At 55.9% G+C, this 27,052-nt stretch overlaps 1 protein-coding gene and 1 long non-coding RNA gene across 6 annotated transcripts in view; one reads left to right on the top strand and one right to left on the bottom strand.

Annotated features, from left to right (window-relative positions):
- The first annotated feature begins 8,741 nt into the window (after positions 1–8,741).
- Positions 8,742–27,052, top strand: part of ARHGAP23 (Rho GTPase activating protein 23) — a 78,976-nt gene continuing 60,665 nt past the window's right edge. For 3 of the 5 annotated variants that reach the window (XM_047707238.1, XM_047707236.1, XM_047707235.1), the window contains exon 1: positions 16,859–16,999. In XM_047707238.1, the coding sequence (XP_047563194.1) occupies positions 16,937–16,999 (63 nt within the window). In that variant the 5' untranslated portion in view covers positions 16,859–16,936. Of the gene's footprint in view, positions 8,856–16,858; positions 17,000–23,825; positions 23,845–27,052 lie in introns of those variants that run through there. The other 2 variants (XM_047707240.1, XM_047707241.1) reach the window with 2 other exon arrangements.
- On the bottom strand, positions 15,265–16,728 carry LOC125087192 (uncharacterized). Its single transcript, XR_007123377.1, has 3 exons — positions 16,035–16,728; positions 15,759–15,819; positions 15,265–15,452 (listed from the first exon to the last, which is right to left on the bottom strand). It is a non-coding gene; the product is annotated as an uncharacterized LOC125087192 (long non-coding RNA).

Here is a 27,052-nt window from a genome sequence, read left to right as displayed (position 1 = left end):
TGCTCCGTGAGCTAAAACCCAGTTTGAGGGAGTTGTGTTTTCCCAGGACTGGTGGAAAGAGCCACCCCAGGGGAGTCTAGGAAGCCCCACTAGCCTGAGTCACGAGTCCCTGGCCCTTGTTAGGGTGAGACAGTGTGTCGGTTCTGTAACAGGGTGAATTTCTTTTTTTTTTTTTTTTTTTTTTTATTTATTTGTCAGAGAGAGAGGGAGAGAGAGCGAGCACAGGCGGACAGAATGGCAGGCAGAGGCAGAGGGAGAAGCAGGCTCCCCGCCAAGCAAGGAGCCCGATGTGGGACTCGATCCCAGGACGCTGGGATCATGACCTGAGCCGAAGGCAGCTGCTTAACCAACTGAGCCACCCAGGCGTCCCAACAGGGTGAATTTCTTTTTTTTTTCTTTTAAGATTTTATTTATTTGACAGACAGGAATCACAAGTAGGCAGAGAGGCAGGCAGAGAGAGAGGAGGGGAAGCAGGCTCCCCGCTGAGCAAAGAGTCCCATGAGAGGCTGGATCCCAGAACCCTGGGATCATGACCTGAGCGGAAGACAGAAGCTTTAACCCACTGAGCCACCCAGGTGCCCCAACAGGGTGAATTTCTGATGGAAGTTTTCTTCCCTTTTCGAAGGGAAGTTGCGCCAAGCTACGGAGGGTGAACAACACTACGAGGGAAAATGCTTAACCCAGAACCAGCAGTTCAAACGCCCTCGTGGCCACGGTCTGCACACAGTTATCAGTCGTAAGGACCCTAAGGACCCTCAGCTCACACCATCAGTCAATAGTGTTAGTGCGTGGGGCGCCTGGGTGGCTCAGTGGGTTAAGCCTCTGCATTCGGCTCAGGTCATGATCCCAGGGTCCTAGGATGGAGCCTCTCATGGGACTCTCTGCTCAGGGGGGAGCCTGCTTCCCTTCCTCTCTCTCTGCCTGCCTCTCTGCCTACTTGTGATCTCCCCCTCTCTGTCAAACAAATAAAATCTTTTTTAAAAAATTAATTAAAAAAAGTGTTAGTGCGCATTGCTTCAAAGCAGAGGTGCAGATTTTCATAATTTCGGACGAGCATCAAGCGTCGTTCACAGTTGAGATGACTTAACTTGTTAGGCTCGTTAGGAAAGATAGCTACAGGAGCCTCTGACTTGGGTGATTGAGCTCAGAGAAGGAGAGGCATTCTTTTGGTAACAGTAAACCCCAAATAAGTAAATCAAACGGCCCCCTGCCCTCCTCTTTGCCCCCAACACCTGACACCACCTATGTCACCCCCTGTGTTCCTCAGCCATTCTCTTCAGCCATTACTTTGATTCTGTCCCCAAGCCTGCTCCCTGTCACATAGCAGGTGGTGCCCCTCCCCCCTCCGTCCTGGCATGTGTCCCCAAGAGTGAGGATGAGTGTGAGGGTGAGCAGGGAGAAGGGAGTTTTCAGTCTCTCTGGGTTCCCTCCCGCCTCGCCTCTACCATGAGCGTCCTGTGTCTCATGGTTCGAGGGTTCTGTCGGTGCCACTTGGATTCTGGAGAACAACCCTTTCATCTGGCACTCAGCCAAAGGCTCGGGCTTTGACTCCAGCTCTGAAGAGGCATGAGCTAAGTCACTGCTGGCCTCTCGTGGAGCCCTGTTCGAGAAATTTTTTCAGGAGGAGTTTTGACCAGGCTAATCGTATGCACTGATCCCTGTTCACACTTTGACTTCGTCTGGCCTCGTTGCCATGTCCTAATTTAGATGTCCCCCTTTTCACACCTGGGCAATTCCAGCAACTTCCCAGCTGGTCTTTTTGCATCTTGTCTCCTCTCTCCAGTCCTTCTAAAAAGTCCTTCCCAAGAAAAGATGTGCTCAAGTCCCTTCCTTAGTTGATGACTCATCCTAGAGCAGAAAATCTTCCCTCCTCAACTTGGCACCCAACTGTTTCTCCTTCGCCTGCCACACAGACTGCACTCTGGTCGTGACACATGCAGTGTCCCCCGAGGCCAGCATTCCTTCTCCTGCCACTCCGCCTTCCCTCATGCTGGAGGACCCTTACCTGTCACTCTCTCCACCTGGAAACTACTCCTTCAAGGGTTTGCTCCGGGACCATCTCTGGAATTGTCACCAGCTACTTGTAGCCCAAACCAATCCTCCCTCCTTGGCCATCTGTTGACGCATCTGCCTGCTTGCTCATCCCGACCTCTGGTCTGGGAGGGACGGAGCCCAGGTCCTGCTCCGTTCTCTCCCTGCCCCTGGGGCTGGCCCAGTTGAGCACACTCACCAAGGTGGTGGTGGTGGTGGTTGAGGAAAGGGGACATCAGCCGCCCTCCTGGGAGTGCTGCTTGCTCTCCCAGCCCAGCCAGCCTTGAGCCTGGATTTTCACCTTTCACACAAGGCAGCTTCCGTAGGGGGTTCTTAACTACTAAATGTCAGTTCTCTTCAGAATTTCTCAAGGAATTGGAGTTTGAGTGGTTGCAGTAAGAGTGTGAATGATGGAACATGACTGTAACGCAAGGTAGCCCAAAGGTGGGGTGTAGACCGCTTCCTCCCACAACCAACAGTGTCACAGCACCAGGGCTGTCCTCTGGTGGAACGTGATCCCCACGTAGGGTCAGCAGGCTTTGTCCAGCCACCCGGAGTTACACGGAACCATCTACCGTCCCTGGTGAATTCTTCTCCAACAGAAAATCTGCATTTATTTATTTTTTTAAAAGATTTTATTTATTTATTTGACAGACAGAGATCACAAGCAGGCGGAGAGGCAGGCAGAGAGAGGGAGAAGCAGGATCCCTGCTGAGCAGAGAGCCCGATGCGATGGGGGGCTACATCCCAGGACCCTGGGATCATGACCTGAGCTGAAGGCAGAGGCTTTAACCCACTGAGCCACCCAGGCGCCCTGAAAGTCTGCATTTAAAAAGCTCAGCTCAGGGGTGCCTGGGTGGCACCCACCCCGCCCACTTCTGAGAACTTGGTTTTGTTTCTGGGCCTTCATTCTGCAAATCCATGGGTGATGAGACAGGTGGAGAACAGGCGAGCAAGGCTACCTAGCTTTTTACGGGGAGGGAAAACTAAGCGTGGGCAGGTCACCGCTGAGCCTGGGCGCAGTTTGGAAGGTTTGAAATGGGACGGGACAGTCTGGCTGCAGCCATCTTGTGTGGGAGATTGGTAGTTAAAATTTCCTGAAGTTTCTCTGCACATTGGGTGTCATCCCCTGGCACCCCTTCCCTGCTGCAGCCACCCTCCGCCATGCCCTCGTGTCAGTGACAAATAGGGCCATAGTGACGAATGTCCTTTTAATAGGCATCTCCTTTTCTTCTGGATGGAGGGCTCTTTCCCTGAATGGACACCATATGCAGAAGGCAGTACAAGCCCAGCTTTAGACATGAGCTCTTATTGCTTGTGGACAGTGGGTTCTGTGTCTTGTTCATCTGCTCTGTCCCCCGCCCCCACCCCCCGGGGCTGTGCCAGCCCACTGACAGGTGCCCCCTGGATGTTGGCAAAGGCAGCCAGGCCAGCCCTGGAGGCAGCCCTGGGGTTAGGTCCTCTGAGCTGGAATCACCTTCGCTGCTGAATGGGGGTGACCTGGACTGGGGGGTGGACTCGACACTGGGATGGGGATTCACACGGGAAGCAACGTGGGCAGAGAGCGAACCCAGAATGCCTTGTTCAGTCTGTGGAAGAAGCGTCAGGGGAGTGTGCAGGGGCTCTCAGCCAGAGCAAGGGTTGGTGAGCCTGACTCACTCAGGCAAAGTGTTGGTGTTTTGTTTTGTTTTGTTTTAAGATTTATTTATTCATTTTAGAGGGAGGGAGAGAGAGAGAGAGCAGGAAGGAGGAGCTGAAGGAGAGGGAGAGAGAGTCCCAAGCTAACTCCAAGCTAAGCTAAGCGCCGAGCCCGTCGTGGGGCTCCATCTGATGACCCAGAGATCATAACTTGAGCAGAAACTAAAAATAGGTTGCTTCACAGACTGAGCCACCCAGGAGCCCCAGGCAAACTTTTTAAAACTCACCCTGAGACTAAAACACTCTCCTAGAATCTCAAGGGGCCGGGTATGGGGGCTGGTGGGGATTGGTAAGAAGTGGGGATGGAAGGTCTCAAATGCATCTGACGGGTCCTTTGTCCCCTCTCCATGCCGACACCTCCTTGTTCCCACGCTCCGGGAGGACCCCGCTCCCCCACTTGCGAGTCGCGTGATCTCGGACCATCTATTTATGCTTTCTTAGTCTGTCTCCTCTTGTGAAGAGGGAGAGTACTTTTACTTACCCCATGAGTGAGTAAATGAGATAATGCATGTAAAATGCCTGGTACTTCTTCAGCACTCAATAAATAGCCACAGGCACTAATTATTATCATTATTAGTGGCATTTTGAAGAGAGGGACTGAGAGCTTTTTGCCTTCTCTAAAGCAAAAGGAAAAATGGAAAGATTTCAGGGCTGTCACCAGAGGTTGCAGCGAAGGGTGGGCTGGAGGGAGGAGGGGGGACGGTTTCGGGAGGATAAGGCTGGGCAGGCAGGTGGGGGGGCGGTGGGTGATGGGAACAGGTGGCACCGGGTGAGTTCTTAGGTTTTTCCTGCCACCTAGCGGCGCCTCTGGGCTATGCCACCCAGCTGTCCCCTCTGGTCTGACTGGGCGGCAGTGGGGCGAGGCTGGGTTTAACATCCCAGAGCACAGAACCTCCAGTCCTCTTCTGCTGCCTCCATTTAGTGCCCTGTCCCCTCGGAGACCCTGGCCTGGGCACATCCTCCACATGGTCCTAGCATGTGGAACAAGACTCCTTTCTCCAAGTGCAGGATGGGAAGGCTTTGTTCTCTTGGCTCCCAGGCAGAATGAGGAGCTGGGGCAGACACCCCAGGAGCCGGCAGAGACCTCCCCCAGGCCCCACCCTGTCCCCCGCTGGCTTGATGGCCACCCCAGGGGAACTCCAGGCCTCCCCCAGACCCATCTTGGTGTCTGCGTCGGGTTTTACTGAATTCTCTAAAGATGTGCAACCCTGAGCAGAGCCTGGGTCAGCGTTCTCCTGAGCTTTCCCATCCCACCTTCTCCAGAGAATTTTGCCTTTGTCTCTGGGATGAGAGGAGGGGGACAGAGCTGCAGCCTGAGCACCCCTCCACCCCCACGTGAAGGACTGGGTGGGGGGCACCTCTGAGCCAGCTCCGCCTCTGGGGCTTATCATCTCCCTCCCCTAGGGGAGGCACCAGCCCCTCCAAGGAGGCTGCCTGGAATGATATCCTCCTTGCATCATGTCTAGCTCCTGCTTCAAAGGCAGCTGTGCCTGTTTGGTGAGGGGTCTGACCTTGGGTGAGGGGCTTTAGGAGGAGTCCGGGAGCTACATGCTGGGCTGGGGATCTGGAGCCGCGCTTCCACAGGCCCCCCGCATCTGCCACCCCCCACACCCTCCATGCCCACTTTTCCTCTCAGGGCCTGGTTAGAGCCTCAGCTGCAACGGGGCCAGAATTGCATCATTCTTGGCTTTGTTCACAGAGCAGCAGGTGGAGGAGCGCCTGCAGTCCATGCCCCCCCCTTCCTGCTCATCTCCTTCCACTCCCTCCTGGGTAACCCTTCTCCTTCCTCCCTTCTCAGACTCACGACACCCCCACCCTAGGAGTAGCCTGCCTTAACCGTGGCTCTCAAATGCCTTTCCCCCCTTCTCCTGCTCCCCAGGGAGCCCTTGAGGCTCCAAGGGGAAGGGAAGGAGGCTAGGGAGGGGTGGCTGGGGGGGTAGACGGCGGAGCAGAAATCAGCATCACAGGGAAACTGCCCTCCTCATTTCTGTTCCCCACCCAGTGGGAGGCAGATGCCACCCCCAAAGAAACATCTGGTTGTAGCCAGGGTATGGTCTCCCAGAATTTGGGAACAAGGTTAAAAACTGTCACCTGATACACGAAAGCTAGTAAATAATCAACATAAGGTGAATGAACTCAGCTCTTTGTAGAAAGCACTCAACTTTCATTGATGGTTTATGTGTCTGTCAGTGGGCCCAGAATATTATACTCCCACCCCGATCTCCCACCAACCCTGTGAGGTGGTGCTGTTATCACTCTTGGCTTATGGATGAGGAAGCTCAGAGCTCAGACGTGAATGCACCACCCAGCTACGGAATGGCAGACATGGGACTTGAATCTTGGCCAGTCTCCCACCGGTGGGGCTCAAAGCTTCTCAAAGAGATGGTTGGAAAGTTTGGTGCTGACCAGGCTGGGACTTCCCCCCCGCCGCCCCTCCCCGCCCAAAAGGAGATTTTTGCCCAAGACACTTTTTTTTTTTTAAAGATTTTATTTATTTATTTGATAGAGAGAGACACAGAGAGGGAATACAAGCAGTGGGAGAGGGAGAAGCAGGCTTCCCACTGAGCAGGGAGCCTGATGCGGGGCTTGATCCCAGGACCCTCGGGTCGTGACCTGAGCCAAAGGCAGATGCTTAACAACTGAGCCACCTGGGCGCCCCTGCCCAAGACACTTATTAAGAGACAAGACAAATGTCCTTTTAATCTTATGAAGGAGATTCAATAAGATATATGTCAAGAGACCTGGGCTGGGCACTGCCCCCCTCTACTGCTGCCCCTCTACGGTAAGGCTGTGGCTGAAGGTTCTGGGCCACATGGGGAGGAGCAGTAAGAAATAAAGAGCCAGAGCCTGTCGAGGCCCTGGGCAGCCAGGGAAGAGGGAGGACTGGGAGGCTGCACACATGGATCTTGCAGTCCTCATAGGGACCCTCTGCTTATGGGGCTTCCTGAATAACTTCTGGGTTTAGCATTCTAGCCACTGTGACTTTGGCTAGTAGGAGTCTATTTGTTAGGGCCCACTCAGCATCTCTGGGGACAGGCAGTTCTCAGCCTTGCAAAGCCCAAGCCCAGACTTTAGGTCTAGCCAGGCAGCAGCTGTTCCAGAAGCCCATCGTGGGTGGCTGCTGCCGCCACAGCCGCCACCTCCTCCTTGTTTTCACTTCCCAGTGGCTGCTTCATTCCTGAAAGAGAATCAGTGGGAAACAACTAGGAAGAATGGAGCCTGCCTTCACAGCCCAGGGCCCAGCTCCACCAGGACCTGGGAGAGGCGGGGTCATGGTCTGGGGTACATGCATGCTGGCCATTAGTACTCTTCCCAGTCTCCTGTCTCTTTAGCCCAGGACAGGCTCCCTCTGAAGAGACAAAGGGCCCCATTGACCCCCTAGCCTTGTGACCTCACCCAAATCTGTCCCTCCCCTCCCCAGGCAGCCAGCAGGGCGCTCACTCATTTGGGTAGCAGACAGCGGGCTGAGAGGGCATGGCAGGGGAGGCGAGAGGGGGGGCAGCCAGCAGGGCAGGGAAGACTGGGAGTGTGTGGTGAGTCCCCGCCAGAACCCTGAAGAGATGGGTGGCCCAGGATGAGGGGTTGCCAGGAGTCCTGGCTGTAGTTCCAGGAGCAAACAGCAAATACCCAACAGGGCCAAAGCGTGGGAGGACCGGGGGAGTCCAACCTCAGCCCCAAGCCAGGCTGCCCCTGAGCTCAGGGCCTCCCCGGCCTGCATTCCTGCCTCCCTCCCCCCAGTATGTCCCCCACACTCAGCCTATAAAGCCCCCTTTGTCTGGGCCCACTGAGGATCTTAACTCGCCCCATCTGAGCTTCCCGCCCTCTGCCCCCTCACCCTCTGGTGCCCAACAAAGAGTCCAGGGTGCAGTGGGAGGGGGTAAACCCCCCTTCATGCCAGCCTGGGCACTGGCCTGGGGGGGTAGGGAGTTGAGGCAGCCAGCCCCTGCCCACCAACGCTCTCACCCTGCTTCCAGCCTCAGGGCAGGTTAGTTCCCAGCCCTGTCTGCTCTGGACTCCTCACTCCTGGGCAGCACGCCGGCCTCTCACATGCCTGCTCATGTGACATCGCCCTCAGTGCGGCCCTATCCAGTCAGGGGCAGGACGAGGGGCAGTGGGCCATCAGGAGCCACCTCTGATGGGGGGGTGTCAGTGGGGGAAGTGGTCTCTTTGACACCTCTTTTGTCTTTCCCAGAGTGGGTGGCTGCCCTGCCACCAGTCAGGTGCCTGGCTGGCATTGGGGGCTTCAGAGGACCTTTCTGTGGCAGTGGGCCTGAGTTCAGCCCCTCCTCCCACTTGGCATATGCCTGGGGCAGGGCACCCGGTAGGCGACAGGAATCTCTGTCTCTGCTCCCCACACCAGCCGAGGACTTCAGAACACATTTGAATAGAGGCTGGATCCTGACAGGAGGGATGACGCCTCCCCACCATCTCCTGTCCTCACAAGGTCACAGGATCCAGACCCCTGCTCACGGGCAGTGGGGGGCAGGGGGAGTGGAGGGGGCAGTGCCGTGTCCCTATGTGTCCCAGACTCTGTGGGTGTCTCTGATCTGCTCTCAGGCAACCCCGGAGAAGGGGCATCAGCCTGGGAGACAGTGGTCTGGGCCACGGGGTCAGCTCTGTCACCAGGCTGCCGGGTGACCTCCAGCAAACCCTTCTGTGGCCCCTGTAACATGAGGGGTGGGGCCCTTCTAAGTCCTAAATCTCGGACATGAAGTGAGGGGCTTCCCTGGGAGAGTGTCTTCTCTGGAAGAACAACGTCCCAGGGACAAGGGAGAACCAGGTGTGCTGGCGGGGATGAGCCCCTGGATGTGAGCGGGTGTACTGTGTGTGTGTGTGTGTGTGTGTGTGTGTGTGTGTGTGTGTGTGTGTGTGTGTGACCACATGCGCGCGCGCGGGCGCGCGGGTGTGAGCGCGGCGCCTCCACCCGCGGGTGGGAGGGGGCGGGGCGGGGCGGGGGCGGGGCCTGCGGGGCGGGGCGGGGGTCCTGGCGGATGACAACCCGCGCTCCTCGCGCTGGGCGGTCGCCGGGCTGCAGCACCGACAGGGCGCATGGAGGGGCCGCCGCCCCCGGCGCCCCCCGGGGCCCGCGCGGCGAGGACGGCGTAGCGGGCAGTAGCATGGAGCAGGTCGGCAGGCACGGGGCGCGGGGGCGCGTCTGGGAGGGCAGGGCGGGGGCCGTAAGCACCGGGTGAGGGTGGGCGCGCCGCGGAGAAGGGGGATGGGGCGCTAAGGCCTGAGTCCGGCGGGAGCTTGGGGCGAGGGATGAGGCTAGTGTGACACTGAGCTGGTGGGTACACACACACACACACACGCGCACACACACAGAGGGAGGCGCGCACAGAGGGCGCGCACGCTGCTTCTCTCCCCACCCAGAAGAGCACCCTCATTTAGAAGCCCCCCTCCGCACGCGGGAAGGTCTCAGCCCTTGCTAGGATCCTAGGCTTGAGGGGGCTGCAGGCCCTGCGGAATGAAGGAGTGACAGGTGACGGAGGGAGCTCTCCCACGCCAACTACCGCCGACCCCCTAGCGAGACCTCACAGCGACAGGACACAACCGTCTCCCTCCCCCACCTACACATGGAGGGTCTTCTCCCAGCCAGCTCCCCCGCACCCGGTTATAGCAGCTGCAGCAGCTGCTGCCACCATTTCATGACAGTGAAAAGATGGGGTGGGCTGGGCAGCTTCTCCATATGCCCCCCAAAGCAGACCTGCAGCCCCAGCCAGGCCCGGGGGTCCTTCATTTACACAATCGCCATCAGAAAGGGGCAGGGGTGAAGCCTCCCTAGGGCTAGAGAGCCTCACCCCCTCCAGGGTGTGCAGCAAATGGAGAAGGGGGGTCAGTCCCCTTAGGTGAGTGAGGGGGGCCTCTACTTGGAATGGCAGTCGGTCTCCTGCTCTAAGAGAGGCAGCAGCCTGGGCGGGAGTGAGGGCGCTGCTCTTGAGATTGTCTTACTCCCTTCATAATCCTGACTTGGTAGGAGGTCTTGGGGTGGGGTCTGGAGTGGTGGGATTTTCTGTTCTTGGGTGTGCCTTTAAGTGCTGGGCTTATCCGCACTCCTGGGCTCTTTGGGGCTGCTCCGCCTGAAGCAGTGGCCTGGGGCCCTGGGCTCTGAGACCTCTCCCCTTCAGACTGAGCGCAGACCCCCTACCTTTGGCAGAGGGGTTCTTGGGTTGTCTGTGGTGGTGATGAGGAGGGGCGGGAGGCTGGGTAGGGGTAAGGAGTCAGGGGTGGGGGTGAGCCTAAGTTCTGGGGAGACGAGAATGCTCTGGACATCTTCCCCTGGGGGCTGCGTGGGCTGTGTGGGGAGGATCTGTGGGCTGGTCTAGTCTCTAGGCCTGTTTGGGATCTTCACTGTTAATTTAAATGGCCAGTGGCAGAACCAGGCCTGGCAGGGAGAATGGGACTCCATTCGTCATTATGTGCTGTTGCTGTCCTCCACTCTGAGTATCAACAAGTGGGGCCTGGGGGAACAGTCCTAAATGCCACTGAATTGCTTACATTAAAACAGTGCATTTTACGTTATGCGAATTTCACCTCAATAAACAAAAAAAGGGGGGTAGGGCTAGGGACCATTGCTACTTTCTGCCTAGAAAGTAGCTCACTGGGAGTGCAGCTCAGCCTGAATTGCTCCTAAAAGCAGCCCTCAGTTGCCCCCCCATCAGCCTTCTAGACCTCTTCTAGGTGTCAGCTGTTTCCCCTTTCCCAGAGGACAGACTCTGGCTCCCCTGTGCCCTGGCATTGCGGAGGGGAGGAAAGAGAGGAGAGAGTAGGGCATTGGGCTCCTGGCCGCGCCCATCAAAGGGACACTGGGAGGTCTTGGATATCTGTCCTCTCTCTGGGCTGCTATGAAGTCCCTGCTAGTGGTGTTGAACGGTGGCTGTCACGGTCCTTTCTAGGTGTCCCAGGACATCTCTGCCAAGCAGCACAGCAGTCAGCCTGTCCGCGGGACTGTGAGTCACGCCCCCCCCATCCCCAGATGGGGATGCTGATGTTCAGCACAACCAGGGACGTGCCCAGGTCGATGTTAATGTCTGAAGGCAGCCCCAGCCCTGCCGGCCCGTGGGTGTCATCGGCTTTCTGGAGGAGCCAGAAGCATGGTGTGTACGGGGTGCTTCTGAAATCAGAGCTTCTTTCATCACACCAGGGGAAGCTCCTATTTTAAGTTTCCCATGTGCCGGGCCCTCTTGTAAAGCGAAGGATCCTTTTATAGTACGAGAACCGCCCCAATGTGTCTGTGTGGTATGCGTGGATTTTGGCATGTAGGGTCTCTTAAAAGGGAGCATGCCTGGAATCTCACAGGGGGGAGTGCCCAGATGGAGGGGCTTGCCCCCTGTGGTCAGTGCCCTGCCCCTCTTTTCTTCCCATCTAACTCCCCTCTCCCTCCTAGGCCTGGCTCAGAGCCAGACAGAGGAGAGGGAGCAGCTGCTGGGGATTTCCAGAGCTTCCAGGGGGAGGTGGGAGCTACCCCTCCCCTTCCCCTCCCCACTCCTCCCCTTCTCTTCCTTCCCTCCGTGTTTCCCTCCTCTCTCTTTTCCTCCTCTCCTCTGCCCCTCCACCTCTCCTTGAAGGACACAATGGAGACAGGGAGGAGAGTGGGTCATGGCCCCCCTGTGTGCAAGTCTTCTGTAGAGCTGGGCGGGCTCTGGGGGTCTGTGGCAAAAGCAGGACTGCAGGCCAACTGCTGGAAGAATTTAAATGCCCTCCCATAGAACCTCAGAATTTAGCCTCCTGGATCTGGGAAGACACTACGGGGCCTAGCTACTCCTAGAGATCCTGCTTCATAGAGCGGAGGCTTGGCATCAGACTTGACCAAGTTACTGAAATTTCAGACCTTGTTTCCTCATTTATACAGTGGGGCTAATAATAACACCTACCCTACAGGGTGGTCATTGGGTGTAGACAAAATCGTGTCTGTAAAAAGCCTGGCACACAGTAGGCACTCAACTCATTTGAACACATCTTGGCGATGGGTCAGGTGACATCATGGTCCTTGGAAGTCATCTGCTAGCCTTCTACACACAGTCCAGGCCACGGGACTGGTGTCACGCCCCAGTGTCACACAGCTGGGAGCCTGCAAGGGCGGGGACCCCAGCCCAAGACCTCTTCCTTGTCCCCGCATCACGACAAACACGGTTCCTCTAAGGGGTCACTGGTGGAGAATGGCAGGACTGGGCATCTCTTACCCATTCCCTGCCCTGACACCAGGGTTTTACTGGGTGTGGCTTGTTTGCCCGGCTGCAAGCCCGGAGAAGCCACAGCCCCTTGCTTCCACCCCTGAGCCAGCTGTCCAGCGGTTGCTGGCCTGGGTTCCCAGATGTTTGGCCGGTTACCAATGGCCCTTGGCCCCAGCCAGGCTAGAGGCTCTGTAGGTTCCTTCCCTGAGGGGTGTTTGGGTGGGATTCCTGAGGGACCTGGTGGCAGGGAGGAGGGTGGGGATTGGCGTCTTCTTGAGTGACCTGTTGCCCTACCCTTACTCCATTAAAGATGCTCAGCGAGGTCTGCTCTGTGGGATGCCCGGGGCTTCTGCCAGAACCTGGGCACCCCCCCCCTCACCCCCTACCCCCCAGCTCTCTGCTTTGGGCCTCCTTCCTCTGCCACTTGCCCTGTGACGGCCTTCAAGGTCTTGGCCACACACCCAGCCTCCCGGGGCCCCTGCCTTCTGCCCTCATTATGGGAGGCCCCTCTTGTTTTCCTCAGTGTACTGCTTGTACCACACTGCAGCCCCAACCTAGCCATCCTCTGCTGTTTCTTGCTCTCCCTGGAATCTGAGCCCAAAGAGGGCAGGCCCATTGACGGTCCCCACCACCAGACACGGCAGTTTGCATGTAATCAGGGCTTAATAAATATCTTTTGCCTTGAATGAACTGGGCCCGCACCTGCTTTAGAGGTGAGCATTTAGGTGGGGGTGGGTTGCTTTCAGGGGACAAGCAGAGGACAAGCTGGGGGCGGGAAAGCCAGAGTCACAGGATCAAGCCTCTCCTCAGCGATCCCCTCTAGTCCTGCCCTCCCACCCTTCTCCACCAGGGGGTGCTCCTCCCCCTTCGGTGGAAGGATGGACCCTGTTGTCCAGGGTCACCAGCCCGGCCCACAGTTCCAATAACTCCCCTTCCACCCACTGTTTCTCCTTTTCAGCTCCCAGGGTGCTTTGAATCCATGATCAAGTGTGAGCCCCCAGTGGGGAGGCAGGCAGAGAGGGTCTTACTGTTCTCATATTACAGAGGATGAAACAGGAGCAGAGCATGTCCTTTTCTTCAAAGACATACAACGACTAGGTGGAAAGGAGGGGAAACTGACCCCAGGCCTTTGGACTCTGGAGTCAGTGCTCCTTGATGACACCATGCAACTCCTAGCTGGGTCCTGGGCCAGGCCTGATCCTGGCTGTGGACGGCTCTGGTCGGAGGACCCCTCCCTGACCGCCCCCCAACTCTTGCCCTAGCTGGAGTTGGGGAACACAGAGCCTAGAGCTTTGCAGCTTCTTCCTTCGCTCAACTCATCACCCCTCTGTCTCTCTCATGCCCAAGTCTCTCCCAGGGCTCCCCTGTGCTGCTAACTTTCTTTCTTTCTTTTTTTTTTTTTTTAAGATTTTGTTTATTTGTCAGAGAGAGAGAGAGCGTGAGAGAGCACAGGCAGAGTGACAGGCAGAGGGAGAAGTAGGCTCCCTGATGAGCAAGGAGCCTGATGCAGGACTTGACCCCAGGATGCTGGGATCATGACCTGAGCTGAAGGCAGCCGCTTAACCAACTGAGCCACCCAGGTGTCCCTGCTGCTAACTTTCTTAACAGGCCTGCCTCCACTCCCTCATCCCCAATGATGCTCTTCCTCACTGTGAAATCTGGCCTCTGCCTCCACCGGTCCCCTCTTTGCCCAAGGTGCCCTCTCTGCCCAACACAGTGCCACTTCCTCGGTTCAGGAACGCCCTGGGTCTACTGATGACTTCCAAAGCTGTATCTCTAGTTTAGACCTCTCTTCGGAGAGACCGACCCAGAGTTTAAGGTGCTGGTCACTCTTCCACTTGGCAACACAGCCTGTGGGTTAAGTGTGTGGACTCCGGAGCCCAAATGCCCAGATTCAAATTCTGGGTGGACTTGGGTGAGGTACTCAAGCTCTCTGGGCCTCAGTTTCCTTATCCATAAAATGAGGATTATAATATCTATTTCAAAGCTCCTTTGTGAGGCTGAATTGGAATAACACATACAAAGGACGCACAGTGCCTGGCATGCCCCCTCTCCTTGAGAACACTCCAGATTTTTCCATCTCCTTCCCGCAACACCCAGCTGGTCACCAAGTCGTGGGGGCCTCTGATGTTTCTTGCCCCTGTCCTCATTTAGGGTCTCCCCGACCATCTCCCCGCCAGCCACATCTCCTTGCTGCCCCCACCCCCCTGTCTTTCCTGCTATGTGGCCCATCTCTTCTTAAATCCCTGCCCCCAGCCAGGCTGGAATCTAAGTGCCTCAGGCCCAGTCACTCCATCGGCATATCCCCCGCCCACGTTTCCTTCCTCATCCCTCCATGCTTCCTGCCCACATATGTACCCTCCTTACCCTCTTCTTGGCTCCAGCCACATCACTAGAATCTGTTTTCTCTTGCCTTTGCCTATGATAGTCCTTTTCCCCGGAGTGCTTTTAACCCCCATTCCTCGTCCCCCCCACCTCACCATGAAGCCCAAAAAGCTCAAGGCCCCCTCATCCTGGAAGCTTTCCTCTGCTCCTTTTCGGAGATCTCACTACAGAGTCAGGATTGGTAAGACTAGGACTCCCACAAGGGAAGGAGCTAGGTCTTATCTCCGTATCCCCAGGGGCAACCTTCAGTACCCCAACCCCTCATATATATATTAAGATTCCCAATAAGCATTTGTGAACTGAGAGGAAGGTGACTGGGCTGGGGGAGGAGCTTAGAAAGAGGAGAAGTATAAGGAGGGTCCTCAGTGAGGGACCCCCCCCCACCCATGCTGGGCTCTACTTCCAGGAACCCCAGAGAAAGCGTGTGCCAGGCATGGAGTGGATTTGGGGGTGGGTTGTGGGACCCGGGAGTGAGACCCAGTGAGCCTGAGGGAAAGGACAGGAGGAAGAAGGGCTGGAGAAGATCGATGGGAGAGGGCCAGGACAGAATGGGGGTGCAGGTCAAGGTGCAGGAAGAGGTGGGAAGGGCAGCTGGGTGGGGGAAGAGCGCACTTTCTGGGAAGTGGGAGAGGGTGGGGGAGGTGAGCGCGGTGCATTGTGGAGGGAGGAATTCATCTGCTGGCGGGTGTGAGCTCATTTCCTCTCACTGCCTCCCGCTGTGTCTGAGGGCATCAGGCTCTGGAAAAAGTGAGCCAGGGGCACCCCAGCGGTCACCACCCTCCTCCGCTCCCCCCACAGCCACAGTTCAGTCTGTACCCCAGGTGCCACTGCTTCCCCCTTACAGAGACAGCCAGTTTGTTCTGAGAGGGGAGGACCCCTGAGCCAGCATGGCAGCATCGGACCCCTGGAGCTACAGGACGGAGGGAGGGAGAAACAGGAACCTTCTTGAAAACCAAGCAAGACAATACAGGCAGTATGATGCGTTACAGTTAGATAGCAGGAAGGACTTCTTAGAAGGGCCAGGGGCAGGGGGTAGGGTGTGGGGTGGGGTGGACAATTCCAGCTGCACGTGACCTTGATGAGGAGAGGTGGGGAAGGAAGAGGAGTCATGAAGGGCCCTTCCTTCATTATGAGAGCATCCCTTTTCCAAGGACTGCCAGGGAACTGAAAAGAAATTAAATAAAACATAAGATTTAAAAACATAAAAAACATAAAAAACATAAAAAACATAAAAAATTTAAAAGTTGGTATGTTCTTCCTCCGGCTCATAGGATTAGGGACTGCCTAGTGGGTGTCTGGGCCCCTCTTAGCCGCTCCAAGACCTGAGTCCTGGGCCTGGGAAGACTTGGAGCTGGCGAGGTAGGCAGGCTTTATGAGGTCTCCTTGCCCAGAGGACGTGGGTGATTCCCGTGGGCAGAGTCAGCCTTCCACTTTCGTTGCCTGCTTTATCCCATTCCCATTTGTATCTACCTGTGGCCTCTGCCTTCTTTTCTTCATAATCTGAGTGAAGGAATATGGGAGACCTTTAAATCTGCAAGAAGGCATGGGAAAGAGGTAAGCTGAAGCTGTAGGAAATACAGGAAGTAAGAAGGATGTCAGTTAGACAGCAGAAGGGACTTTTCGGCAGAAATTAGGGACTGAGGGACCAACTCTTCCCGGAACATCAGGAAATGGCCTGGAGGGGTCCTGCTTAGGGGCAAGGAAATAAAGAACTGGCTCAGAACCCCAGGGGCTCTTGGGACCCACCTTGGAATGAAGCCCCAAAGGAAGGTTGTGGGGAGCTTGTGACTGGGAGGCCTGGGGCCATCTCTGCCCTCACTGTTGTCCACAGCAGAGCAGATCTATGGGCTGGTCCAGAAGCCTGAATCCCAGGCTGGCTGGCTGGGTGTCTGAAGGGCTGGGGAACCCACCAGCCTCTTTCTTCCAGTCTCCATTTCTCTGCCTCCTTGGGGTCCTGGACTGAGACTCTTGCCTGGGAGGAAGGCCCTAGATAGAGGCGTTAGAGCCCCTGAAGCTCCCACCTGCCCCCACCCTTGTCTGTCCTTGTCTCCACGAGTCTCTGGACAGAAGGCTCCCTAAGCATTTTTTCTGTCTATCCCTCTCTTCAATCCTGGGTCTCTATCTTTGTCTCTGACTTTCTTCTCCTGCACTCTGCACTGTCTCTATCTTGTCTCTGCCTCTGTGATGCTTTCTGTGTCTCTTAGCCTTTGTTTCTGACCACTTCTGTCTGATTGTGTTTCTCTCTGCTTCCATCTCCCTTCCTTCCTCCATCCCTCTCTCTCCCTGTGCTAGCTCTGGGTTGGGTGCCCTTGTCCTCTTTCCTCCCCAAGCCAGGATCACTATCCATTTGGGCCGGTTCCCGGGAGGCCAGCCCAAATTTTCTCCCTGAGACCACCTTCTTGCCCAGGCTGTTCTGTCTTCTAGCTCCGCTGCCGGCGCAAAGCCCTGCCTGACCCCCCTTTATCCGTCAGCTGCTCTGGGGAGAGGCGGCGAGTGCGCCCCGTCGGGAGCGCAGGGGGCGGAGCGAAGGGGCTGGCCCCCGGGGGGGACACTCCGCGCTCGGCCCCGCCCCCTCCGGCCCCGCCCCTCCCGGGTCCCGGCCCGCGCCCCCAGCAGTGCCCCGGCCGCAGAGCCGCCGCTGCCGCCCGATGAATGGAGTCGCCTTCTGCCTGGTCGGGATCCCGCCCCGCCCGGAGCCCCGGCCCCCTCAGGTGAGGTCGCTGGGCCAGGGGAGGGGGGCGGATCCAGGCGCTGCAGGGGAGCTGCCGCCGCAGGGCCGGGGTCGCGGCGCCCCCGCTCGGCGGGCACCGCCTGGGGCGCACGCCGCTGGCACCGCGGGCACGGCTGCAGGGAACCTGGGCTGGTGGCGGGCCGTGGGAGGGGGCCGGAGCGAGAAGTGCCCCGGGTAGGGGGGCGGGAAGGGGGAAGGCAGGCAGAGGACCGGGACGCGTACGGGGCTGCCAGGGCAGAGGGCACCGACCAGGGCGGCGGTGCCAGGCCCCCCGCAGCCGGGTAGCGGGGGCGGGAGGCCCGCGCCTTTTGTCCGGGTTTTTCAGGCGGGGCGTCTGCCGCCGTTTCCTCTGCCCGAGTTTTCGTTTTCCGTTGGCGAGGCCCCGGCACAGCTGGAGGGAGAGGGAGTGGGGGAGGGGGTTCCCGGAGCGGGATGTCCTTGGCCACTGCGGCCGGACACCCCCCTCCCCGCGCCACACTCGCCCCCTGCCGGGCCTGACCGCACGACGAGCTTCAGGGAGCGGGTCTGCCGCTCCACTGGCTCCTGGGAGAAGACAAACGGGCCCCGGGACCCCATGGTCCTGAAGGCTCAGCTGCGCTCCCTTCCGCCCCCTCGGGCTGGCTGTGGGTGGGTCTGGGTGCGGGGTGCCAGGGGCATTACTCAGCGCTGGGCTGCTTTGCTTGGGTTCTTTCATCTGCCAGCTGTTGAAGCTGGGGAGGGGCCAGTAAGGACCTCGGGGCCCCTTTGGAGCCAGCCCCCTACCTCCAAGCCTGGTTGACCGGTGCTGGAGTACCCCAACACTGCACCACCCTCCTTCCAAGTTCGAGGGTTGGACGCTGTCTGGCCAGTCCTTTCCCAGGTTGGAAAAGAAGTTGCCTTGGGGTCCAGGTTGCGGTGAAGGTCTGGGCTGAGGCCTCTTCCTCTTCTGATAAGGCTGGAGGACTTTGTGATGCTCTTCCTCAGCTGCCTCCCCCTCTCCCTCCATCCCATGCTGGAGCTGGGGTCTGGTGCTCTGCAAACTCTTTGAGACTGGTGTGTTTCTCAGAAGCTGGACGTATGCTCAGTTCTCCCTCAGCCTGGAGCATTCTCTCTTCCCAGAGTCTCCCTGCGCCTTTCAGCCAAAGTGTTTCCTAATTACAAACTTGAAATTCAGGATGGACAGGGGGTGGGGGTGGAGGTCATTAAGCCTGAGTCCCATGGATTCACAACCCCCCCAACCACACATACTTAATCCCCACCCCCCCACCTTATCCACCCCCACCCCAGGCCCAGCTGGGAGTGGATGGGGTTTGATTCCATGGGGTTCAACCCCCTCTGCCAGGTCAACAGCCTTATTCCCAAAAGTGGCTGCTCTTGCTGAGATGTGCTCATTGGCCTGCGATTTGACTCTCCATTACATAACCAGTCATTTCGCCTCCAAACACAACCCAAAGGCCCCCAGCCTCAGCCTCGTCCACTTGCTCCCAAGGTGGTTGGGTCCACCCCTATGTGGCTGGGAACTCCTGTTCCAGCATCTGAGGCCTTGCCTTCCCCTTAGGAATGATAAGAGCAATAAATCTCTTTTACCTTCAGTGCTGGATTTCAGGACCTCAAAAGCCCTGTGGGTGGGCAGGGTGGGTATTTGGGTCTGAGAACACACAGCAATATTGCCAGGGATGGAACCTGGGTACCCTGATGAGATCTGGGCATAAGGCGAAGCTTTGGGGAAGGGGATGCTGTTAGGAAGGTGGCTTTGGGACACCATGGGCAGTGGGGCAGGCTTTCAAGGATCCCAGCCCAAGCAGAGAAGGACTGGACCCAGGGAGCAGGCCTTGTGCTGCGCTGCCTGCATGGGGACCTCTCTGCCCCCTCATCAGACTTGCCCTGAGCCCGTGGGGAAGGGATGCAGGAGGCCCCTCTGGTCACCCAGCGGTGCAGCGGTTTGCTGGGGATGGGAGTGGGATGAGGGATGGTGCTGGTTGCAGAACAGGGCAGGAGTGGGCAGGCACATGCGTCCTTCATCTTTCATTGCAGGGATACTTAGAGGGGCTGCCTGGTATGTAAGGTTAAAAGAGACTACAAAGCAGGAGAATGGACTAAGTGATAGTAGGAGGGACTGTAATTATCAGTAGGGAGAGGCTTTCGAGCGGCAGCATCCCAGCCTGGCCGGGAACATTCCACAAGGAAGTTTTCTCCAGGATAGTAGGGTAGGTAGATCCCTGTGACACCAGATTCCAAGCAGAGGAATCTGGAGAGATTCATAAGGGATGCAAATATATTCAAATAGATGCATACATTAGTGCCTGGAAAAAAATATATTTTGTTTTTAAGGAGGTGGGAATTGCTTTACTAATACACCTGATAGTTAAGATATAGGTAGCAATGACTCTGGGCCAGGATTTATAAAAAATTACCTCCTTTAGGGGCGCCTGGGTAGTTCAGTGGGTTAAAGCCACTGCCTTCGGCTCAGGTCATGATCTCAGGGTCCTGGGATCAAGCTCTGCTCAGCAGGGAGCCTGCTTCCTCCTCTCTCTGCCTGCTTCTCTGCCTACTTGTGATCTCCGTCTGTCAAATAAATAAATAAAATCTTTAAAAAAAATTACTTCGTTTAATCCTCACACCACCACTGTGATGTAGTACTGTTACTGTCCTTGTGTAACAGTTGAGACCACCAAGGCGTGGAGAGCTAATAGCTTGGCTGGAATCATATCACTAACAAGTGGGAGAATCTAGGAAGGAAGGTGGCACTCTGGCTAGAGACTCCAAGCTCTTATCCTTCCATCCTGTTTTTTGAGCTTTCCCTGGTCCCACTGTCACTCCTGCCTTGATCAGGGTCCATCTCACAGCTGCAGCTCAAGAGCAAGGTGAATCTCTTGCTGGTCTGGAGCCTGGTTGCTGGTCTGGAGCCTGGCTGCTTGTAGTCAGGCTGGGGCAGGGCAGAGGGCTGGAGAACTCAGGCGGCCATCCTGTGTTGGTGGAACCAGCTCATTGACTCCCCCAGCATGCCCACCCCACCCCACCCCAGGCCAACCCATAGCCCTTGGACTATGGCTCAGTTCATTGGTGTTTCCCTCCCAAAGGGGCATCAGCCCTGCTCTGTTGACTACAGGGGTTCAAAGGTGAGATATTGGCTTGGTCAGGGATTTGGACAAAGCCCGGTTTTAATGATCCTGCTCTCCCTCCCTCCCCAGAGACAGCCATGAATAGGGCCTGTGGGAGCTGGCTCTGCCTTTCCCCAGCACCCCCACCCCCTTCAAACAACCCGCCTTTAGATCCAGGCCCCCCATTTCATGCGATGTGCCAGCTCTTCAGCTGGGCTGTGCCAGTCAGTACCAGGAGAGCATCTCTTCCCCCCTGCCTCAGTGGGACAGCAGGCTGATATGCCCTAAGGACCACACTTAGGGCGAGTTGGAAGCTTGGTGAGACTGGGATTGTTACCTGTCAGAATGCATCAGGACTGGAGGGGTCATCATGTTGAACTCCTTCATGCTATAATGGAGAAACTGAGGCCAGGCACTACCCAAGGTCAGGTGGCCCATGAATGGAGGACATGAACCCGGGTGTCCTGATTTCCAGGCTCCCAGGTCTTGCTTTTCTCCACACGGTTCTGTCCATGATGGGCCCCGCCCCCTGCCACCACCACCACCCCGCCCCCCGCCCCGTGCAGGGTTCTGGGACTGGGCCTTGGGACAGAGGGGAGGAGCAAGGATGAGAGGACAATGTGCCCCGTTCTTCTCTGTGTCCCCAGTGGCCAGCACAGCGCCTGGCACAGGGCGGTTCTCCATAAATGTTTGTGGAGGCTGGGGAGCAGCCCTGCCCCTGGCCTCCCAGGGTGCCCTGTGCCCGGCTCTCCCCCTGGCATTGTGACAGTTAGTCTGCACATTAGTCCCCTCCATCATCTTGGAGTTATTTGAGGATAAGGAAAGTAATAAAAGGAGCTACTTCCGTAGTGCTTCCCACTAGGTAGGAAGCTACCGCATCACGGTCCCATTTCACTGATGAAGAAACTGACACAGAGATTCTGTGGCTTCCTAAGGTCACACAGCGAGTTGTAAGTGGCAGAGCTGAGGGATGGACTGGGCCCTTCACCTCATTCCCAGCAGCCCCAAAGGTGTGGTGTTTGTCTTGGTGTCCACAAGGCCAGCCATGCAGCTGGTACTCAGAGAACGTTTGTTGACTGACTGGTTGACAGAATATGAAGAAACCACAGATTCCTGTAATCTAACCCTTTGGAAGCAGCTGGAGTTGGAGTCTTGGGAAGGCAGCCTAGAGGCACGGCATTTTGTTATCTGTTGCGGGAGTGCCTGATCTAAACCCAGACAGGAAAGGGAAGCTCACACCCTCCTTGTTGCCCCAGAATTTTAAGGATATGGTGCTGAGCAATGGGCACATGGGAAAGGACTACAGGCAGGATTAATGAGTCTTGTTACTTTTTCATCTCTCTGGCCCTGAGATCTTCAGCCCAATGCATCACCTTGGATTGGTGGGAGAATCTGTCACCTTCAGCTGGAGGGTAGACAGTGTCTGGTTCAAGGCAGAGCTTGTCATGGCCACCCAGGCACCTTTCCTCCATGGGATGTTGTGAAATTTCTGTCCACCTCCAGTCCTAAACCATAGGCCCAGGGTCATCTCCTCCACCCTCCTCCAACCCATGTGCCCCTGGACAGGGGACCTGTTTCCCTCTGACTACCCCTCTGCTCCCCACTTGCTGGTCTGAAATCACATTGGTTATCCGCATGGCTAGGCCACACGTTATCTGCAGACAAAGGCTGGCGGGGAGCTCTCTAAGGAGAGAGAAGACTCAGTGTGGAGGAGTCCTTCTAATACACAGGCAGCCGTGACAGGTGAGAGGCCTGGGCCTGGCGTGGCCTGTTGGCACGTTGGGGGGCAGGTTGGTTGGGCCCTTGCCTTCAGCCTGCTGCAGTCCACATTTCAGCTCCACGCCTTTCTCACTGTGTGATGTGGCCTTCCTGACCAAGTTCTTTGTTTTTAGCCTCCGTTTTCTTACCCCTGAAATAATCTCATTGGGAGGATGAAACAAGGTGATAGAGGAAAAGTGGCTGACATCTGGTAATCTCCACTGTTAGTAGCAACAATTGTTAAACAGATGAGAGTCGATGGATGGAAATGAGAATGACCTTCTTAGGGCACCATAAGGAGAAGTCAGAGCCAATGAGCTGCTCCTGGAGATAATGAGGCTCCCATCAGTGGAGGTGAACAGGCACAAGCTGGGGTAGAAGGAATTCAGGCATTGGGTGAAGGGTTGAAACAGAAACTTTAAGCTCCCTGCTTTGGGATCAGTACCCTGTGGTAGGAAGTGAGGGGAGCAGGTGAGAGCTGGTTCTTGTTGCAGGGTACTGGGGAGTGGGGGTGGGGCAGAGCCCCGGCCTCCTGGGAACATGAGAGGTAAACTGCTGTGACTGGGGGGCGCTGGGAGGCTCCTCTAAGGAGAGGGAGTCCAGGGAGGCTGCCTGGAGGAGGTGTGGAAGGGTAGCTGTGGTTCTGAAGGGTGGGAGAAGAAGGCGGCCATTGTAGGCCTGGGCAGGCTTGGTGTTTGAGGTCAGGGAGGCCCCTAGGCTGCCAGTCCTGAAGTCAGCTCCAAAGCTCCTGGCTACCCAATGGGGTATGGTGGTGGTGGAGGGGGACCTGCTGGCTCCCTGTCCTCCCACGTCTAAGCCTCTTCTTGAGGGGCCAGGCCTGCTCCTAGTGGCAAAGAACTGTGGCTTGTAAAGAGCGGAACTGGGGAAAGAAAGACTTCTTATGTCCAGTGCCTTTGGGGGCGTCTGGGGGTCGAGGGAACAGTGGGGCCTTTGTGCCCAGCCTCCGGGAATCTGGCCGAGGAGGAGCCGTCCCTGGGTCTGGCTGGGCCCTCAGCAGGCAGGTCCTCTTTGAAGTGACCCTTTCAAAGCTCAGCCTGAATCCCTGGGAGGGGAGACCGCTCAGGGCGGGGCTTAGGGATGACCAAGACCGGCAAGCCAAGCATGGGAAGGACCCAGTGCCAGCCTCTTTGAGAAGGCAGGCTGGCAGGAGGGGTGTGGGCTGGAGGAATGTGGCCAGGCTGCGGCGGGGCGGGGGCATGTGGGAGCCATTTAGGAGGACAGCACTCCAGGGGTCTTGGACCCCAAGTGTGGGTTAATATAGGGAAGGATAGAGTTCACCTTGGCCTTGTGCCTGGTTTCTATCAGTCCCCAGATTGATTACTGTCTGATTCTGGGCTCCTAAGTCCACAGCTGTGTCTTCCTTTTTAACTTCCTCAGGGAGCATGAGAACACCCCTTGGAAAGAATCTGTTGCCAGCACGGGACTTAGAGCCCCTGGGAGGAGGGACAAGGGCAGTCTGGCCTACTGGAGATTTTCCTGCTCCTGAGAACCCCCCAAAAGGCTGGAGTGGAGACCCCCACCCTCTACCACAGTTTCCTTCATTCTCAATGTGGAGGAAACTCTGTATTGTTCTCTAAGAGAAAGGGAGGGAGGGAGAGTGAAGCCAACCAGAGAGGGGGCATCTTGGAAAATTTCAACTGGAGGGATTTTAAAGCCCCCCCCCCACCACCAACCTGGCCACCTGGCCCCCGCCTCCACATTTGACTCATCGCAGAGCTGAGGCCTAGAGAAAGGCCAAGGCCAAAGTGAGGAGGCAGAGGGGCAGGGACAGTCTGAAGTGGGAGGAAGATGGAGGATGGAAGCCAGGTGGGAACAGGGTTCAAGCGGCTGAGTTGTATGTAATCCCAGGGTAATGGAGAAGTTCCCAGAGTCTCCGCAGCTCGGCTCTGCTGTGATTCCATGAAAGGAGGCTGTTGGTGAAATTTTTTGGGCTGAGCAGTGGACAGTGGCACCTTGACAGCCCAAGGTGAGAGCCTTACCCTGCCCTGAGGTTCTTTTCCAGTTCATGGCCCCACGCCCTGATCTCTGGGCATCATGGCACTCTCTGTACTCGAGAAGATTCTTCTAAATCTCCCTTTCCTCTTCTGAGGGTGTGGCCCCTGGTTCCTCCCCAAGAGAGGGGTGGGGGAGGAGGGAGCTGAGCACCCCAGGCCCTGATGGGGGACTGTGGGCGGTTCTGGTACTCTCCTGTATCTTGCACTGGCATCTGCAGAGCTGAGCCTTCATTAACTCTAATGAATCCTTGGCACCATGCCCTCCCTCTGGCCTGAAGCTTCTGGTAGGGGTGAGGGGACAGCTGGATTGAACCTAGAGCTCAGGAGGTGGAGGGGTATCTGCTAGAGGGGAGTGGGATGCAGGAAATGGGGGCCAAGCAGCAAGGCTGAGACTGCTGTGGGGAAGAAAAAACAGCCCCCCTTCCTTCCCCTCTGGGACCTTTTCCTCCCAGATGCTTAGGTCTCCACCATGCTGGCTGAAGGGTTAGCTTCGAGACTGGGTGTGGCCTGGGACAGTGAGGATATTCCCAGGCTTGGCCTATACATAGAGTGTCTCTCCGCTCCCTAATGTCATGGGGGTGGGGCAGGAGAAGGACCTGACTCCAGGAATTGGAAAATCAGGCAGCGGCCAGATCTTAATGCAAACCAACCTTCTTTCATCTGGTGGCCATTTCCTATGTAGGGTCTGCGTTCGCAGCTCTCTCTGTGGGTCTTGGGATCCGGATGAGTATATGACACAGCCCTGCCCTCAAGGGGTTCATTGTCTGCTTTTCCTGCCACCCAAAAGTTTCATGAAGATTTCATAACAGTGTTATGTTTGTTTCTATACTGTCTGCGAGTCCAGAACATTCTTTGCTGCCCCTTGCCCAAATTATTAACATAAACGTGGCCTGGCCTAACTGGGGAGTCAGACAGAAGCAGGCACAGGGTAATGTCTTCACTGCGACATCATCTGAGTGTGAATGTGGTCACAAAGGTAGGAAGAAGGGTTTCATGATGAAAAGAGTGTTGGAGGGTAGAATTCCCACAGGGGTTTGTAAAAAACCAGTTGGTGATAAGATTAATCACCTTTCTCTCATCTCCTGTTTCCAAACCTATCGTTAGGTTGAAGATTCTTTTAGGAAATTCCTTTTGATCGTTTTCAAGGGCCATCGTGCGGAGGTTGTATATTTACAGATCCTAGAGCTGAGACTCCGAGAGGGGTAGACAACTTCGCCGAAGGTCAGCTAGCATCTGCATTTAAATCTGCAACTTTCTGAATCCTAAGCCCGGGTTGCGGCTTGAGATCTCTGCTACATTCCTCCACAAGAAAAAGCCTGGAGGATACCCATCCCACTCTGGGAAGGTGGACCCTTTCCCTTGCCCCGTCCTGAGCCTTGAAATCCAAGGAGGGGTTGATAGATATGGGCAAACCCTGCTGCCTCTTCTATAGATGCTCCAGCTCTGAGGGAAGAAGGCTCCACTGAGGCTTGCCAAGGCTTGATAGGATGTCTGGGGGGTGCGGGTTGTGGAGGAGAGAGAGTGGCATTCCAGACAGAAAGATCCAGCATGAGTAAAGGCAAGAAGGTGTGAAATAGCCTGGCCTCTTTTGGCATCAATGAGTGCAAGACCGAGAGTAGAGATGAGATTGTCAAGGCCAAGGAACTGCGAATCCTACCCCTCCCTGCCACCATCATGGCAGACCCCTCGTGCCATACGAATGAGCTTGACTTGCTGCCATAAATACTTTGGAGTTGGAAGGGTGTCAGGTAGTGGAGGCTGCAGACCAAGTGAGAGATGATGAGGGCTGAAACTGAAGGTAGGGGGAGAGGACAGGTTAGGAGTGGGACTTCTCACTCTTTTCCCCTTTCTAGAAACTTGACATACCATCTCTTCTCCTTGTCTGATAAACCCTTCCCTGCCTTCTCTGTTTTTTAAACTCCTATTCATCCTTCAATGCCCAGCTCGGATATTCTTCTCTGTAAGCCCCCAACCGTAACCCCATTTCCTCAAATATATGGGAACTTCCTCCTCTGGGCAGTGGATCTTAAGCCTCACGAGCATGGGGACTTAGTGTTGTTCCCTGCTTTATCTGCAGCTTCTAGACCAGGACTTGCTGATTGGATGTGCTGACTGATGAGCAAACATTCCCATAGCACTTGGTATCCATTGTGAGAACAACATAATAATAATAGGAATATTGGTGACCACTAACATTTATTTTTTTAAAGATTTTATTTGTTTATTTGAGAGAGAGAGAGGAGAACACGAGCAGGGGGAGGGAGAGGGAGAAGCAGACTCCTCACTGAGCAGGGAGCCCAACTCAGGGCTTCATCCCACGATGCCAGGATCATGACCTGAGTTGAAGGCAGATACTTAACCTACTGGCCACCCAGGGGTCCCACAACTAACATTTATTGAGCATTTTGGTGCCAGACACTGTTGTGCCAAGCATTTTGCATACATTATCTCTTTAATTTGGCACAACCCCATAGGAATAGATTATTTCTGTTTTATAATTGTAGAAATCTCAGGTTAGTAACTAGTCCAAGGACACACAGCTAAGAGGTGGGCAAGTTGGGGGTTCAAACCCAGATTCCTGGGGCTCCTGGGTGGCTCAGTGGGTTGAGCCACTGCCTTCGGCTCAGGTCATGATCTGAGGGTCCTGGGATCAAGCCCCGCATTGGGTTCTCTGCTCATCGGAGAGCCTTCTTCCCCCATCCCCCTCTGCCTGCCTCTCTGCCTACTTGTGATCTCTGTCAAATAAATAAATTTTTAAAAATATTTTTTTTATTATTTTTTTATTTTTTTTAAAGATTTTATTTATTTATTTGACAGAGAGAAATCACAAGTAGGCAGAGAGGCAGGCAGAGAGAGAGGAGGAAGCAGGCTCCCTGCTGAGCAGAAAGCCCGATGTGGGGCTCGAACCCAGGACCTGGGATCATGACCTGAGCCGAAGGCAGCGGCTTAACCCACTGAGCCACCCAGGCGCCCCAACAATTTTTAAAAATATTTTAAAAATAACAAAAATCCAACCCAGATTCCTCTGAATCATATTTGGGAATGTTTATTTATTTTTAAAGATTTTATTTATTTATTTGAGAGAGAGAGAGAGAGAAAGCAGAGAGGGAGAGTGAGAGGGATAAGCCGATTCCCTGCTGAGCAGAGAGCCCATGGAGGGCTCGATCCCAGGACCCTGAG

The sequence above is a fragment of the Lutra lutra genome, chromosome 16, assembly GCF_902655055.1.
Source record: "Lutra lutra chromosome 16, mLutLut1.2, whole genome shotgun sequence".
Classification (NCBI taxonomy): Eukaryota; Metazoa; Chordata; class Mammalia; order Carnivora; family Mustelidae; genus Lutra; species Lutra lutra.
Note: the sequence above shows the minus strand (reverse complement) of the source record. Positions and strands in the feature narration are given on the sequence as shown.